Genomic DNA, 18,158 nt, shown 5'->3' with positions numbered 1-18,158 from the left:
CGTCGGGCTGTTTATGAAACATCCTAAGTTTAGAACATCTCACAGATCTCTGTGCAATCCATCATCTGAGATGCTTTCCTCAGAGGCTGACAGGTCGGGCAAGCGGAAAATCATTAATCAGAGAAGCAGCCAAGAGGCACAGGGTAACTCAGGAGGAGCTGCAGCGATTCAAAGCTCTGGTGGGAATCATCTCTCAAGAGAATTACTAGTTGTTCACTCCTGGAAACTGACTTTTCTAAAAGAAGCAAGACAAAAGGCATCTTCAAAAGAAAGCTTTGGGGAGACTGCACAGCAAACATGAACAAAGTGCTGTGGTCACATGGGGTTAAAAAAAAAGTAACTTTTTGATCCACATGCAAAAAGGTGCAAATAAGTGACCAGTTTCTGTAGTTGGTGGACAAAAGTCACACACACACACTCATATCTATGGGCAATTTAGAGTAATCAGTTACTCGAACAGTCATGTTTGAACACAGTGCCTTATCAGAAACCAGAAATCCATGGGATAAGTTGCAAACTCCATGCAACAAGACCCTTGGACAAGATTCAAACCCAGGATCTTCTTACAGTGTTATGCAGCAACACAGAGCACCCATGTTTAAATAATCCAAAATTCAGACAAAAATCTAATTGAGGATCTGTGGCGAAACTTAAAAAAAAAAAACAAAAAAAAAAAAACTGTTCAGATTCTCTTCATCCAGACTGACATTTAGCTAGATTTCCAACGAAAGGCAAAAATGTTAGTCTCCAAATGTGAAAGACATTTCCAAATAAAAAAAAAAAAAAAAAAAGCTGAAAAATCATGTATAACTTTCTTTCCACTTTACCATTATGTGGTACTTTGTGTTGGTCCATCTTATTAAATTCAATGATGTATATCATAATGTGACAAAATGCAGAAAGATTCACAAAACATGGAAAAAAAACAAACACTTTTGGACAATGCTGTATGTAAACATCCTATTTAAAACAATGGCAGGTGGATGAGGTGAAAACAACCAAATTAAAAAACAAACAGAAAACAATAAAAAAAATTGGAAAACTTTGTTTGGATAAAATCCTCACCATTCAGCAGAGCCATTAGATGTGCAGAAATACAACACCAGTACAAACCTTGGTGACTCACCTCCACGTACGTCAGGACAAACCAGCATTAGATTTCAAGATGGATTTTATTACAACAGATTGATAAAACATTACAAAGGATGCATACAAGTAGGCATTTGACCATGAAATAATAATAATAAAACAAACCTGAAAAAAAGAATAAAGCTAGAGACTGATGAGTCATGAATTTTTAACATTACTTTGTAGGAATCATCTTAAATCAATGAGACCCTCACCAACCACGGTTGGGGACGAATGTCCAACAGCACCTGTGCATGCTGTGAGGGCCTCAGCTAATTTACTGAAGAAATAAAAATCGAATGTTCTCAAAAGAAACTTGCCTTTTTGTAAGGGGTTGGTATGTTCATGTAACTCCAGCAGCTTCAAAAGAAATACGAATCATTTTTACACACTTCACCTTTATGAACCTGAGTGAAACCTATGGGAAAAAATATCCTCACATGTGATCAAGTAACACCAAAAAAAGCTGTTAGATATTCATGGTGTTTGGCTGTTTTCTAATAAACATATTACAATAAAATGTCCATGCGTTTGTTTGTTTGTTGTTTGTTTGTTTGTTTAAACAGACCATGTTTGTCTTCGCCACCACTGTAGGCTTACTGCTCTTAGCAGCTAGGTTTGAAAAAGCACAAGGATGAGAGAAAGGTGTTAACCTCAAACCTAATGTGGTGGGTGCTTTGCTTCTTCAGTAGCGTCCGGCTGGAGACATGACAGGCGGCCTCATACCCATGGGAGGGCCTCCTTGGTAAGGGGGGACCATAGGAGGACCTTGCCCATATGGAGGCATCCCTCCAGGCATGTAGCCAGGCATGCCCTGAGGAGGAGCACCGTACTGACCTGCAACGGAGAGCAACAGCTTCAGTCCTCAGAGAGTCAACAGGTGACGCTATTTAGGTCCAACTCAGTCAGGGACTAACAGTTTATATCGCGTCATAAAGGTAAGGCTTACTGTTTAAAAATACATCAAGATATTTTTTCTTTTTCATCCCTTCTGTGATTTGTACAGATGAGCATTAAGGCCAGGCTATGAAAATGTTTTTAATGATGACAATATAGTCATAATTACAGGGTGGGCAATATGGACTTAAAAGTTTTATCACATTATGTTGTGGTAATAGTGTGGTAACTGTAAAAGTGATGAGAACTATTTATTGCTTCTTAAGGTAACTGTATGGCTGTGAGTACGTGACACAGCAGTAACACAAACTAATACTACGCTTGAAAAACTCTCGTTTGTAATATGAATAGGACACCAGTCACAAAATGAAGTGTGATTTGTGTCACTATATTTATTGATACTTTCATTCTCAACAGTGGAAAAAAATAATAATATCATCACCCCTGACAATATGGGCAGTTTTGGGGGCTTTAAACATTATTTGGAATTTATCGTGACAACGATAAATCACTAAGAAATCTATCATGATAAATTATCAACGATGCAATAAAATCCAACCCCTAGTTATAATATCAGCAGATTGAAGGTGCAATTGTCCCAGAAAAAAAAAGACAAGTAGCTCCTTATTTATAAAACTGATACTAAGGCATAACTTCACAAGATGCTCAACATTCTCATTTTAATTTATTTTTCTTGTAAAATTATTACTCATTTCTCCTAATATTACAGCTTTATTCTACACACATGACTATTCCTATAATCATAAGAAAAAAAAATAAGATCTTAACCTGACCTTTGTATTTTGTAATGGAGTGGATCTGAACTCAAAGTCCAAATAACTATAAGCTGTAAGATGGCTGTGCTGAAATCACTCTGAACTACGCACTGGTTTAAAAAAAAATAAATAATCCGACTTTCCAAAAATTAAATCTTCAACAAACAAAAATTAGACCAAACAATAAAACACATGTATTGCCCAACTCTACTGCAACACAATGATTCTAACCATTTATACAATTTGTTTAGGCTTACTTCTGAAAGATAATTTAACATTTATAAGGGCTTGTTTCTGAATTACCATGCATGGGATGCCTCATGCCAGGCTGCTGTGGTGGCAAACCCTGCTGAGGGGGCATTATGCCAGCTGCCACCTGAGGGGCAGCAGCAGCGTGGGCCTGGCCAGCCCTGGGTATGAGACGCTGGTAACGCGGCAACTGAGCCTTCATCTCCTCCTGGTTACAGAGAAAAACACACAACACAGACATTCAGACTGCAGGAACCGCGGCACGCCTCTTTCAGCTCAAAGAGACACTCACACAAAGGTTGAGGAATTGGGTACCAATGTTGGCGAGCCCTGAATTCACACTGAGGATATTCATGTTCAGAATCATCCTTCAACATAACCACAAAAAGAAAACTACTCAGTTCTACCACACAACCTAAAGGCCCGCTTTTACATTAAAAAAAAAAAAAAAAAAGACATAAAATTGTGCTGTCGGTATGCATTCAAATTGATTGACGTTTTCATCCCGATCAAACGTAGCTACTACTAGTCGATATCACTAAGCATACTATATAAACCAGTCATTACTTACTGTGAAAAAGAGCAAAACGGAAAGCTGAAGCGACTTACCAGTGAGATATCCTCATCAGGGTGGATCAACTTACTAGTTGCACTCGTGGTGGTGAGGGTGGCAGGCTTACTGGTCACTGTGGCCGGGGGTTTAGCCACAGTGCTGCTAGAGGGATTAGAAGAAGAAGAAGTGGAAGAGGAGACAGAGGGCTGGGTGTAGGCGGGGAAAGTTGCTTTGGGAGGCTCAGAGGAGGCGGCAGTGCTGAGTGCGTTTGACGCTGCAGCGACTGAAGGGTTCTGCTGGGCCTGCAACAAGACAACACAAATCATTTTACTGGGAAATTGTTTTAAAATCCTGATTTCTTGACCAGTTTACCATGCAAAATGACTCGATGTGTTAAAAGACGAACAGGATGTTTTTTTTTAATACATTTTTGGGTTTTGAAGATTTAACTTTTGGAAAAAATAAATAAATCAGGTAATGTTTTGCACCAATGAACTCCTTGGTTTTCTGTACTTCAGAGATTTAAGTGCATTTTTTTAAAAACAAAAATAGTCATAATGCTACAAGATTACAGTTGAAATAATATGAGAATAAAGTCTTATTATCAGAATAAAGTAGTAATCTTAGAAAGATGTAGTCATTTTATGAAAACTCCAAAATGAAAAGAAAAAAAAATACTTTTTTCTTGCTAAAATGTCTTTTCTTGTAATTTTAAGACTCTTCAGAAATTATTGTAGCCTGGTGCTAATACTCCACACAACTCACAGAAGGGATTGCAATAAATGCCACTTTGGAAAATGTTTTCAGTCATTTATAATTTCTTTTATACAAAAGCATGCAAAAAAAAAAACTAAACGAAAAAAAATATATTAAAATCAGAAATCCGTTTTTAAGCCGTATCGACCATCTCTAACATAACTAATAATTCAACCTACTGCACTACTGCATTTAGAGTAGTTCCTTTAAACACTACTATAAATTTAGCTTAGAATTAGCTCTGTCCCTTCACATCAACTGTAAACATAATATAAAAAAAAAGTCCAGAATGTTTTAAGAGAATGACAGTTCTGCATCTTATACCGACATAAAAACTCACTTAAAAGCAAAATAATGCTTATTTTAATAACCCATGCTGTTAAAGTTATAACTTGTCAATTGTCTATTTATGCCATTTCCATGTTAATTTAAAGCACATGCAGCGATAAAGCTCACAGCTTGTGTTAAAAGTAGCCTTACAAGCTAAATGCTGTTAGTAAACAGCCTAGTTCGACACGCAGCAGGCAACGTGATTATGCAACATGCAGCTGCCACAGGCCTGGTCAAAGTCTGTGAGCGTACTTGGGGCATGTTAGAAAAGGGAGGCTGGGAGGAGGCAGACTGATGGTCTGCAGGTGGAGAGGAAACGCCTGTAGTGCTGCTGTTAGCACCAGAGCCCATCTGCAGCGTGGTGGGAAGGAAATCACAGGATTGGCACGTAGCAGGTCAACAAAAGCTAACCAGAATTCAAATACAACTTTGGTGGGATCTAAACATGAATCACAAGGTGTTAGAAAGGTGAGCAATGGGGGATAATAGAGAAAGGTGTTTAAAAAAAAAAAAAAAAAAACCCCAAGAGTAAGAAGTTGAAGGACTCCAACCTGCGCTGCGCTGGGGAAGAGGGGCTTAGTGACCGCAGGCTGCACCACTGGTGCTGCGGGTCGGCTGGGGATCGGTCCGGCTGCAGGGGTCGGAGCCATGTGGGGCATCCCCGGCCTTGGAGCCATGTGAGGGGGGATTCCTAAATAACAAACATCACTTCATCAACAACAACAACAAAATAAATACGGAGTACAACTTACAGAAAAAAAAAAAGGTTTGGCCTGTTTATGATTCTAGTTTAGAGGTTTCCAACCTTCACAGACCACAAAGCTGCTGGTACCATCAGTATAGACCAGGTGTTTGCAACCTGAGGCTCCGGAGACACAAGTGGCTCTTTGGATCTTAATAACTTCGGCTAAACTGATTAAGAACTAACTAATGCGATAAAATATACATCTAATAACTGAACATTTTTACTGGCAATATTTGAATTGCATTTCTACAGAGAATGACACTAAAAGTACCAGTAATATGTTTTTTAGGTCAGTTTTTTGGAAATTATGGAATTTATAACAAGCTTTTACTCAAACATGATTTTCTTTTTTTTCCCCCACAGGAAAAAACAGATCCATCCTCTTTTTGCAAAATGTTATTTTTATCTTTATTTTAAATTAAAAAAAAAAGAGAGAGATAAAATGTTAGTTCTTGAGAAAATGAAACTTCTGAGAGCACATATTTATCTTTTTAAAGGTTTTGAGACATTTGCAGCTCTAAAGTTTTATTTGGCCAGCCTATGAGCAGAAATAATTGTTTATGCTGTAAAGGTTGCAGACCCCTGGTCTAGATTTTAACTTTAAGCTACATCATTACTTATAAAAACGCATCCACAACCGACCTGGAGGAATTGCAGGCATCCCTGGCATCATAGGAGGCATCATCCCTCCCATCGGCATCATGCTGTAAACAAGATGGATAAACTTCATATACCAACTAAATTATTATCTAGACCACTTTAGCTAACTGTTAAAGAGAAAGCTAAAAAAAAAATTGCAGTGAGTTATTGCTTACGCTGGTGGCATTCCAGGCATGGCGGGAGGCATGCCGTGCATCATGGGAGGAACACCTGGCATCATCGGAGGCATTCCTAAAAGAAAAAATTGACTTCTTTTAAAAATAACTCAACACATGATTTTAAACATCTGGTTCAAGACAAAAGCATAAAACATGTTAAATTTAACAGATGCAAACTTGAAATTAACAGAGAATATCGTTTCTGCCTTGCCTTGATATCCTGCAGGAGGCATCCCAGGTGCGCCAGCCACAGGGGGCATTCCAGGTTGGGTCATTGGTGCAACGTACCCGGCCTGGGGCTGGACGGCAGCTACCTGTTGGACAGACGGTCCCGCCTCATCATCGTCGTCGTCGTCATCAGAGTCGTCCTGATTGCTTGACTTCTTCTTCTGACTCTCTGAAAGCAGAAAAGGAAGAGTTCTGATAAAGAAATCAATGAGAGTGTTTTCACATAGGATAGTAAGGATGGCATTACAGCAAGTAGGAATCAGAATCAGCTTTATGTGCACAAGCAAGGTATTTGACTTTGCTTTGAGCTCTCCGAGCATACATACATAACAAATATATAATCTACAGAAAACAAAAAATAAAAACATCTCTATCAAGAAAAGAAAAATAAAGATTTTTTTCCATCAGAGACAAGAAGACATCATCATCTTGACTTTCACCAATTGTTTAAAGAGACAGTAATCATTTTTTATGAGAACTTCTGATTTTGAAGACATTAATAATTCTCATACTTCTCGTTATATATATTTGTCATTTTTACTTGACCTAAAACAAAAGAGGTTTTGTGTGAAAAGTTCAGGCAGTGAGAAGAAAAGACGCATGCACCTTTTTTTCATTCGAACTGTCAAACTGTATGTTTAGTTTGATTTCAAACTGTAAACATACAGTCAAGAAGGAAAAATGCTGCAATTGTTTACATTTCTTTGTCATAAGCAAGTGTAGTGGATAAAAAAAAGAAAAACTATCGATTTCTTCAAATTCCACTTCTGATCTGTAACAGTAAGAGTACCTTGTGATTTCTGTTCTAATGTTCGTCTTCTTTCCTGCATGTCTTTCTCTGGAATTCCCTCCATGCCATAGATTTCCAACTCGATGTCTGTTCTTCCTGGAATTGCGTTCGGTACACTGTCAATCGTTTCTTTGTGTACCTGAAATACATGCAAAGTAAGTGAGCCCGCAGGGCATGCAAGTACAAACATTCACTTGACTGTTTTTCTTCCCTCCACCCCCCAAATTCAGCTCGACTTATTCAAAGCAACTGCGATTAGAGACTCATACCTGCATGCAGTGAATAGCCAAGCCGGGACCGGTATATAGCTTCTTGTGGCAAATGTGGCATTTAAAATGTTTTGCCTTTTGATGCTGAATGAGGATTTTCTCATCGTCAAAGTCTCGATTGCAGTACCTTAAAGTAAGAGTTAAGGAGTTTTCTGTATTTTATTAACCACCGACTGAGAATCACAGACAAACCGATGACGTTACTCGAGAGCGAAACAGCAGTTCTTGTTTGGTAACAAGATTACATAAAGATTCAGACACACGGGATGGTAATCCATAGCTAGCTCGTCTTAAAATTAGCAATGAAGGATTAAGTAAAAACAACATTTTATGAGGTAGAAACACTCAAAGCTTGGTTTTCTAATCGTATTAAATCGATTTAAAAGAATAGATCCAAGCTTTTGTCCGATTTTGAGCCATTTGCTCCGCTAACATTAGCTGACAGTGCTAACAGAAGCTATCTTAGGCCTCTCTTTGTCAGGCTAACATGTAGCCTGTGGCCTTCCCGCCTTTCGCAGCATTTTTTCGCACTTTAAAGAAGGATACCAGCACCACGGCTTCATTTGCTTCTTCTTCTTTCGCCCCATTTTGTGGAAATACTGAACCGCAGGTCACACAACACTGAAATCGATGTTATTATCTCTTTGATAAGAGCATGCTGCTATTCCGTGACAAGAACAAAAATGGCGCTCCGAAGTAGGAAGCGTTTTGCTCAGCGGTCTCACGTAAACGTAAAACTGACGTCAGTAAAGGAGACGCCCACAGACGTAATAAAGATTTATCACGTCTGTGGAAACGCCCCTCAGTTTAAATAGGGGCGTTTAGTTCACTTTCATATTAAGAAATCCATACAAAATTATGGTTATTAATGTTGTGTAAACTCAGGGTGGTAAAATAAATGGCCAAAGGAAACATCTACAACAAGTATATGAATACAAAACACAAGTGATGAAAATAAGCAAATGTAACTAGTAAAATGTTCTACTCGGTGTCAAAAATACAAATATAAGACAAGAAGCTCTCTTTCTTTAATGGGTTTGTAATGGGTGAAGTTTTATGTAAAGTAACACGACAGAAAGTGTTGGTAGTTTCACTGTAACCGAAGCAGTGCTAAGTTTTCACCACCGGATGGCGTCATATTCTTCATTTATCTTAAAAATCCATACCCCTCCTCAGCCCCTTGACAATCTTATGTTTTTGAATTGTATTTTTGCATAAGTTCATATACAGTTCTGAATCTTACAAAGTTGAGGTTGAGTGATATGTATTCTTTCAGTATTATTTGTAATTCAGAGGGGAAAACTGCAACAGTGAACAAATGTCTAAAATAAAACACTAAAATCCTATTTAGATTTGTATAAAACATTTTATTGGACCCTTATTATGCACATATCAAATCTACAAAATATGCACAACATCAAAATACTATCTGCAGCTTTACTCCTCACTCAGTTTGGTGTAGTAGCCCTTATTATGTACAATCCCAGGCCATCATTAACCTTCATTTAAATAGGATACATACAGAATATATCGAACATATATGATGTCCAAACAATTACGCAACATACCAGTATCACCACATAAAAAAAATCTAACATGTTAAAACATTAATCTGGACTTCATTAGATTAATAGTCATTAAAGCGTGTAACATGAGTCTTAAAATACAGTACAGTTAGAGACCTCAAGCTTTGGGTGATGATTGCTTCCCATTTCAGCTCCAATCAATTAACCAATCAAGTTGAGACAAGAACTAATAGACAAATATTGATTCTTTTTTCTTTTTTGTCCAGCTGGCTTCTGAACTGAAAATGAAACAACCTAAACTTGAACGACTTGAGGTCAGGGATGTATGTTCAAACAAGAAAATGATTCACTGAGGCTCAACCATGAATGAATAAAGTTATCTTTTGTGTTTTATTTATACTTTTTGCAACAATTACTGTAAATGAAGCGCTTTGTTAGGGAAGATGAAGAATTTCACTGCATTTATTTGTATCGGGAGGATGTTCTTCACTAAAGGTTTTTCTCTTACATTTGACAGACTCCTTAGTCACAAAACCTAGCAACACTCGTTAGGGACACACTCCTCGCCAGTGCTTGCAGCAATGTTTTGGCATCAAAAAGTTTCAAGTCAGAATGGCACTTCTGTTTCTTTTTCATAAGTACAAACACAGCCCCTGCACACAGAAAAGAGACGAGACTGAGATTTTTAAAAGCGCTGGACACGGTTTTGTTTCCATAGGCATGGGCCAGTAAGTGTTTCTCCTGGTAAGATAGTTTGAAGTCTCCAAACTGATATCATGACATTTACACAAAGATTTAAAACTAAAAATGTATCAGCTTATCTCCGTTTATTCCTGTTTTTTTTATCACTATGAGATTATTAGTCATTTGACTAGCTTAGCTCTATTTTAGCCATGTTTAGGATTTTCTTCTTGTAAATTTTAACATAGTTAATGTCAAGATTATTGTCAACTGCTGGTGCAGCATAGCTAGTGCAGCTGTTTGAGCTGAAATCCCACAAACTGTGAAGATGGAGATTTTTGCACAAACAGAAGAAAACAATGTTTCTTAAAAAAAATAATATCTGTAGGTGAGAGGTAGGGGGCCTCACAGACTTCAAACTGAAACCATGGCATGTTGGAAAAATTTTGTAGTTTGAGATCCTTATTATACCTAGCCAGCCCACGCCTATGTATTGATTCTGAAGGCAATACTTAACAGTAACTCACACCCTCTTCAAAACTTAAATTTTTTACCTGTAAAGGTGACTGACGTGTAGCTTAAAGAATCTGTTTTCATTGAAGTTGTGCTACGTGATGCACCTGATGCTTGTATGGACAGCGAAACACCGACATCCTGTAAGAGTAAACGCTTTTTCTTTTTCATTTAAAGAGGATTACGAGAAACTGTTATGACCCAAGAATGGTGTAACACTGTAAGGTGTTGTCGCCGTCTCTCCAACCAAGAGGCAGATGTGCAGAAATACTTCCAGCAGGTGATGTCTTCACGAGAAGGCACCGTTGGATTGAGGAGAAATAGGCAGAAGAGGTAAAAGCAATGCTGTAGTGTTAAATCCGAGGCTTCTTCTTTGCTGATGTTTTATCGTCGAGTTCCACAAGCAACCAGCAGACACAGACAAAGAGCAGGTGGAGTTCAGCTTGAATGATAAGGCTAGGGTTAGTGAAACTAGTAGGCTGTGGGACATCTTAGACGACCGACAGGTGAGACTCTGAACGTGAATACTGAGGTGATACATCCAGCCAGCTGGCTCCCTGGAAGCAGGTTCACGGTGCCGGGGGTATTCGCACATCGAGCAGGCTGTAGGCAAAAACGTTCCAGAACACAGCACAGAGCACAAACAAGGTGTAGACGCAGAAAAATATCCAAAACAGCGACTGCTCCTGAAGCCGTTGCTCGTAGTTCTGCAGGACCACCACGCCTAGGGTGAGACCCACCAGGACTCCCCCCAGGTGAGCTACAAAGCTGGGGTTGGGACACGGGGGGAAGGCTGGAGGGTAGAAGCGCAGCCACACAGCCCGACCAAACTCTACGCTCACTGTGAACACAGAGTGAGAGAAAGAGACAAGATGTGAACATGTGACGATACAAGAAATATGTTTTAAATGAGTCACCTCTATGTCACTTAATATCAGATGGAAGATGCAGCCTCTGTGATTAATCTGGCTCTTTTTACATCTTTAGAAATTACTTTCAAGTATAGAAAGATGGCAGACAAACATATTCCTGCATAATAGCTCAAGCTCAGTCAGATTGGATGGATGGATGGATGGATGGATGGATGGATGGATGGATGGATGGATGGATGGATGGATGGATGGATGGATGGATGGATGGATGGATGGATGGATGGATGGATGGATGGATGGATGGATGGATGGATGGATGGATGGATGGATGGATGTGGTACAATGTTGCCTTGTTTCAAAGAAAGAAAGAACAAGCAAGGAATGAAAGAACATAGGGAAGAGAAGAAGGACAAAGGGAAGGAAAAACTAAAAATAACACTTAAAAAGGAATAATTTCAGGAAACAGAAAGATTTGTCCACACTTTACAATTACCCAGATGCAAAAAATACTGAAATAAATGATGTACTTTTCCAAGCTTTTCCAGACTGCATAAGAAATCCGATCATTTAGCTGATCTTCTAAGATTTATAGCATTTTAAAAATTATGGTAAAGTTTGGAGGAGACAACACAAGTTTAGTCATTCAGTAATTAAAACAGTTCCGTATTGCCTTCAGAATCAATATGTAGTCATGGATCTCAGGAACAGAGTAGAAGAACAATGGTGGTAAAAAAACATAAATAAATAAATAAATAACACCATATCAGAGGTGAGGTAGAGGAGAGGGGGATTATTTCCAACTTACTGCAAACCAGGGCCATGGCCATTCGGAATAACTTAAACTGACACTTCATTCCCGACCAGTTCTAGAAAAACAGAAAGAAAGAGAGGACTCAGATATTGGGGGGAAAAACATATAAAGTGCCAATGGCACTTCTGGAATTCACACACATGCTCACAAATACATATCATGGCATCAAAACAACATCAGTATGTGCCCCTTGTCTTAATTCAGGTCAATTATGAAAATGTTCAAGACACTCTGACCCTCTGTGGTAAGAGATAATATGACTTCAGAATGGAGAATAAAGACAAATACCTCCATCCTGACCTTGAAAATGATCAGAGGGACCTGCTGGAATCCATGATGGGCAAAATAAGATACAGAGATTCACTTTGAGGAACAATAAAAGTGTGTTTGATTACATATTAGACGGGTGGGAGTTACAACAAAGGACAGGAGGGTGCATTGATGGGATTTTATTCACACTCTGTCACATAAGCATGTCCACACACCGGCACACTTGTGTGATCTTTGAAGAACTGACAGTGAAGAATGTAAGGTATTTGGAGGTGGAGAAACACCTGCTGGGCTTTCAAACAGGATCTTCTCAGGATTAGACAGGGCATATGAGTGATGTCTTCAAAGACACACCCATACATGCAAACACAAAACCTCACCATTACAACATTGGCCAAATGTGCCGAGACGAGGGCGTACACTCCTCCCGACGATCCAACCACCGGAGCCGTCATGTCGGTGACCGACACCGCCAGAGACCCTGCAGTGAAGACGAGGGGCACAAATCTGTCAAAGGGCTTCTGCTAAAATTAGAAATGCTCAAGGATATCCTTTCCCTTTTCTCAAAATGAAAGCAACATCTTGTATTTAGATGACCTTAAAGAATAATGTTAAGTCAGACAGAGTGAAAAAAGTGCAACTATTAAAGAAAACCTAAGAATTGCCTCATTGGATTTAGGAAGGAATGCACTTGATTAACTGATGATTACCCGTGTGATTTCCTCTATAAGAGCCGGCGCTTTGACAGTTTGCTGCTTTGGCCTATACAGGTGAGTAGAAACGCAATGGCAATGAGGGAACGCATCAACAAAGATCTAAGAGAAGCAACTGTTAGTTAGATAGGGTTACCCAAATCAACATGGGCAATGCTCACTCAAAGTTAACATGTTAAATCATAAAGTTAATGTACAATAATAACTTTATTATTGCACATTTCTTGTTTGAAGAAACTGTATTCCCTCTTAAGATATGGTGACGGTGTCTTGAGGCCTTGCCAGCAATCCTCAATGTTGAAAAAAAATTCCTTCAGAATTTCTCCAGAAAGTGATAACTCAGATTGTTGTGGCTAAAGCTGTTTTTACAAGCTACCAAATCTTGGCGTGAACTTGAGTTTTTCCCATGACTTAGTTGACCTATATTCATCAAGGTTTGCAAACTGAATTTGTTTGCATCCCTCTAAAGGTCTTGCACATCAAATGTCATCCGTTTGTTTTCAAGCTGACATTTTATTAACCTTATTTGTAGACATTGTCGGGAGCACCAGATATGTTCCTTTATATCTCTACATGTAGAAATATCAAGTGAAAGCAAGTATTTTGCCCTTTTCCACAAAACTGTAGGCGTTGCAATGCCAACCTCAACTCTAGGGTCTCCCAGTTCAGAAAGTCATACTGACAGAAAGTATGACTAACTGAATAATTTGCAAAGCTTTGGCCTCTAGTATAATGGATATGTCAACACTGAATGGAATGAAGGCAGCTAACTAGGGAATGTAGGCGTACTGTATCCTGACAAACAGAAGCTTTCTCTCACCGTATCAGTGCAAAGTGCAATGTTATGTAGAAAAATAAAAATGAAGAAAAAATAAATTCACACTGGTGCAACTCCTGCAGAGTGCCAGAGTTAAAGAGAGCTGCTGCTTTCCTTCATACCCATTTATATCACGCATAAAAGATCCAATCAAGCACTGAAAAGTTACAGTAAACAGAAAAAACTGCAAAGAAAAGAAAAGGAAGAAAAAGCAGTTGGGATAATTTATCATTAACTGCGTTTAGAAGTACATTCTGATTCAGTTTGTAAGTTTCCCTCCTCTGGTTGCTTTGAAATTCTGCACATTACTGATCCAGCATTACGTCAACACAAAATGGAGCAGAAGAATCAATTGAGTGATGTCACACTTTTTATTCTCATCTACGATGCCACACATATTATTAATATTCTTTAAGTAACAACTCTGTGTACACACATATTTCCCATTACACTATGCAAAATTAAAACATCCAGTCCTTTTCAAATAAATGTAACTGGAGGATGTGTCTTGTAAGCTACTCTACTGCCAAGCAAAGTGAGCAAGACGATAAAGAAAGAAAAAGTTCTGTCAGAGAACCGCAGAAAAAAGTGTGACCTTGGGGTCATCAAGGTCCCATAACAAGTGTTAGATAACATCTATGCTAACTGGTTATTTGGGGAGGACACCAGAAAGACACCTTTTCTGTCCTACTATTACAAATGTAAACACTGGTATATTACTTGGATGCATCAAAAGTTTGCAGGGGAGTAGGTAAGATGGCTTGGAGTGACAGACCCCTGAAATTGTGCAAAGAGGAATGGTCAGAAATGTCTCTCTAACCCACATGTGTCAAACTCAAGGCCCGTGGGCCAAATGTGGCCCCCCCAGCATTTTATAGGCTGATGATTGACTTAAAATTGGTTTTGAGCACGAATTGATTACAAACTACATCTCCCACAATGCATTCCGATTGTTACCAGCCAACATTGCGGCTTCTCGCCACTAGAGAGCAGCAGAGTCACCTCAAGCTGGTTATTGATTTTCCCAGCGAATAAAACTGAGACATGGACAAGCTAACATCAAAACGTCCAAGAAAAGAAACATCGATTTACAAGTAAGACTGTGAATGAAGATGTGTGTGAGTTGGTGTCAGGGCGGCAGGTGGCGCTAGACTTTTTTTTGTTATCCGTTATCTTGACCGACAACATAAAAAAAAAAAAAAAAATCAGTCATGTACTATTTTTATCCGTGAAATTACAATCATATTAACATCGGCTATTTAGTCGCATTTTATGCGGTTTAGTTAATATTCACCGTGAATCCAGATCCCATCACAAATTAAGCAGATAAATGCATCTACATTTTTCTCGTAGTGACAAAAACCACCCCAATAACTTTTAATAAATTAAATTAAGCGAATTTACTTAAATTAGCATCACTTCACCCGCTGGGGTCTGAACGCACTTCCTCCTTCCATCTGCAGAAAAATCTGCGCTAATTCATCAGTCAGTTGGATCTGTCTGATCCAAACGGATCAACTGAACTCTGTGAGTGTTTTACCCTGCGCGGTCCGGTGTGAGCTTTTACCAGGATTTTTTATTTATTTATTTGCGTGGTTTCGCTTCTCCGAAACGGACAGATGTTACGTCTGCAGCTCCTCCAGAGCGCCGCTCTCCTGGGTAACGTGAACCCAGAAGGCTCCATTTGTTAAAACCGCTGGATGAGTTTCTCCCAGCGGTTTCTAAGTCTTCGCAGCGGCGGAGCCGCGTCCGCAGTGGTTGAGCTGCGGACTGCGCATGTTACAGTCTAATTAACTTTTGCATCATCATTTATTTCCTCAAGATAAACTACCGGCTCCTCAAATGCATTAACACAACCAGGGGCGCAACTACATATTATTCAGGTGGATGCGAAAACATAAATGAACCATTTTTAATTTTGAAGTGTTGATTTTGTTTTTGAAACCTTATTTATTGTAAACTGTTGATTTTATTTTTGAACCCTTATTTATTGTAAAGTGTTGATTTTATTTTTGAACCCTTATTTATTGTTATATGTTGATTTTATTTTTGTATTGATTTTATTTTTGAACCCTTATTTATTGTGAAGTGTTGATTTTTGTATTGATTTTATTTTTGAACCCTTATTTATTTTGAAGTGTTGATTGTCTGAAAGACCTTACACATGAATTGCCCCATATGGGGTTTGAACCGATGACCTCAGCATTGCCAGCACCGTGCTCTAACCTGCTGAGCTAACTCACCTACCTTACAAACTGATGAGTTTCCATGGATTTAAGAAGAACTTACATGATCTTACCACAATGAAGATTTGATAAAATGCTTATATTCTAATGTTTTCCAAAACAACATACATAATATTTTATTTTCCAGAGATTTTGTATTTTGAAGTGTTGATATTATTTTTGAACCATTTTTAATTTTCAAGTGTTGATTGTATTTCAGAGATATTTTTTTATTTTAATGTGTTAATTTTATTTTTGAACCATCTTTTATTTGTAACGATTGATTTTATTTTATAGTCATTTAGCCAAGTCTCTGTAGAACCATTTGTCTCTGCTAATGACATTTTCTATACATTTTTTGATCCTAGGCAGTTTATGGACTGTAATGTGAAATTAGGCACAATTATAAGTCTGGCAGTTTGTTCACCAAGTTACTGTGCTCTCTGAGAGGATCTGTGGTATAAGTATTTGACTTTGTTCCATGCCCATCGTTGACATTAGTCTCTTACAAAATTTGGATCATCTACCAGGAACACTGCACAGAGCATGAGTTTCTGTAGTGTAGTGGTTAGCACGTTGGCTTTACACGCAAAAGGTTTCTGGTTCGAAACCAGACAGAAACAGATTTTGCATGTTCTCTTCATCACAGGTGTTTACTAAAGGTCAACAAGGGTTCTGTGGTGTCATGGTCTGTACTCTGAATCCAGGCATCTGAGTGCAAGCCTCAGTTGAAAGTTTCATGCGTTGCATCTCACATCATCAACTTTGGAACCTCAAACTGAAACAAAGCAGAGAAGTTCAGTTCCTGTAGTGTAGTGGTTATCATGTTTGCTTTACATGCAAAAGGTCTCTGGTTCGAAACCAGACAGGAACAGATTTTGCATGTTCTACTCATCACAGGTGTTTACTAAAGGTCAACAAGGGTTCTGTGGTGTCATGGTCTGTACTCTGAATCCAGGCATCTGAGTGCAAGCCTCAGTTGAAATTTTCATGCGTTGCATCTCACATCATCAGCTTTGGAACCTCAAACTGAAACAGAGCAGAGAAGTTCAGTTCCTGTAGTGTAGTGGTTATCATGTTTGCTTTACATGCAAAAGGTCTCTGGTTCGAAACCAGACAGAAATGGTTTTTGTGGGTTATGCATCTTTTGGGGTGCAGTGAGACAATAAGAGTCTTCCCCTTTCGTGTTCCATGCCAAGTCGATTGGTTCATTTGCCAATCGACTTCAATGTCGGCTTCTTTGAAATCGAAGCTACTTTACTTCAATTGACAGTTCTATGGCGTAATGCACGTGTCAAACTCAAGGCCCGCGGGCCACATGTGGCCCCACAGCATTTTATAGGCTGATGATTGACTTAAAATAGGTTTTGAGCACAAATTGACTACAGACTACATTTCAACCAAAGGTTTGTAATGCGCTTCCTAACCAGACGCTCCAAAGCGTCCGGTCCATAACTCTTCAACACGCTGTCAGCTCCGGTCAGAAAGACGCATTTAGTTCAGAGACCATGAGATGATATTCAGAAAGGATTTTTTTAATTAATTGATTTCAGTTGCCTCTGAGACTAAATCTTTGCATAAAGTCTATATTGTCTGCCCATGTGCCTTGTTTTTATTATTTGCTTGCTCACCTTTAAACACTGATTTAAATAATGTAATTTTTAAACTGAGCAGTAATTTTTACATCCATGGAAACTCAAATGTAATATTTAAAACTTCAATACATAAAATCAGTTATTTAACAATATGAGGTGGTGTTTCATTTATTTTTAACATTGTATTTTTATACATTTATGCTAGAGGTGCCCAAGTCTAGTTTTCCAGAGCTACCATCTGCAACTTTAGATGTATTCCTTCTCTAACACACCTGGACCATTGACTCATTATAAGCCTCTACAGACCTGAATGAGGGAAGTCAACCTTTTGTCTGGGGTGTGTTTTAGCAGGGATGCCCTACGTCAATGTGGCCCATTGAGGGTGGCCAATATGCTGAAGTGGCCCTTGGTGAAATTGAGTTTGACACCCCTGCTCTAACCCCAACCCTAGAAAAAAACAGGAATAATAATAATAATAATAATAATAATAACAATAATAAGAGTGGAATTAGATATTTTGTTAAAAACAAGCTATTTCATAAAATGGGATTTTTTGCCGCACTGAATAAATGTCCTCAAATCGAAGCTTGACTTTT

The 18,158-nt window shown here is 38.6% G+C and overlaps 2 protein-coding genes and 1 non-coding gene across 4 annotated transcripts in view; 1 reads left to right on the top strand and 2 right to left on the bottom strand.

Moving 5' to 3' along the window:
• Positions 1-1,153: 1,153 nt before the first annotated feature.
• znf207b (zinc finger protein 207, b) lies at positions 1,154-8,269 on the bottom strand. Of its 2 annotated transcripts, XM_014991957.2 has the most exons (11): positions 8,086-8,269; positions 7,540-7,666; positions 7,271-7,409; positions 6,464-6,649; positions 6,250-6,325; positions 6,077-6,138; positions 5,241-5,380; positions 4,942-5,040; positions 3,660-3,905; positions 3,105-3,258; positions 1,154-1,965 (listed from the first exon to the last, which is right to left on the bottom strand). In XM_014991957.2, the coding sequence occupies exons 1-11, from the start codon at positions 8,124-8,126 to the stop codon at positions 1,814-1,816; spliced, it is 1,422 nt and encodes a 473-aa protein (XP_014847443.1). In that variant the 5' UTR covers positions 8,127-8,269; the 3' UTR covers positions 1,154-1,813. The 2 variants fall into 2 exon arrangements, with proteins under 2 accessions (XP_014847443.1, XP_014847444.1); XM_014991958.2 differs by lacking the exon at positions 4,942-5,040 and having other exon boundaries at positions 8,086-8,268.
• A 616-nt stretch (positions 8,270-8,885) lies between these two features.
• The window catches only part of rhbdl3 (rhomboid, veinlet-like 3 (Drosophila)), a 71,204-nt gene continuing 61,931 nt past the window's right edge, over positions 8,886-18,158 (bottom strand). Inside the window, exons 6-8 of the mRNA XM_014991963.2 lie at positions 12,593-12,693; positions 11,937-11,997; positions 8,886-11,100 (exon numbers count right to left, since the gene is read on the bottom strand). Coding sequence (XP_014847449.2) covers positions 10,829-11,100; positions 11,937-11,997; positions 12,593-12,693 — 434 coding nt within the window. The 3' untranslated portion in view covers positions 8,886-10,828. The remainder of the gene's footprint in view (positions 11,101-11,936; positions 11,998-12,592; positions 12,694-18,158) is intronic.
• trnav-uac (transfer RNA valine (anticodon UAC)) lies at positions 16,769-16,841 on the top strand. Its single transcript has one exon. It is a non-coding gene; the product is annotated as a tRNA-Val (tRNA).

Source organism: Poecilia mexicana, unplaced genomic scaffold, assembly GCF_051168715.1.
Source record: "Poecilia mexicana isolate PSO_F unplaced genomic scaffold, ASM5116871v1 scaffold_1, whole genome shotgun sequence".
In the NCBI taxonomy this organism is placed as follows: domain Eukaryota; kingdom Metazoa; phylum Chordata; class Actinopteri; order Cyprinodontiformes; family Poeciliidae; genus Poecilia; species Poecilia mexicana.
This window is presented reverse-complemented; position numbering and strand designations above follow the sequence as displayed.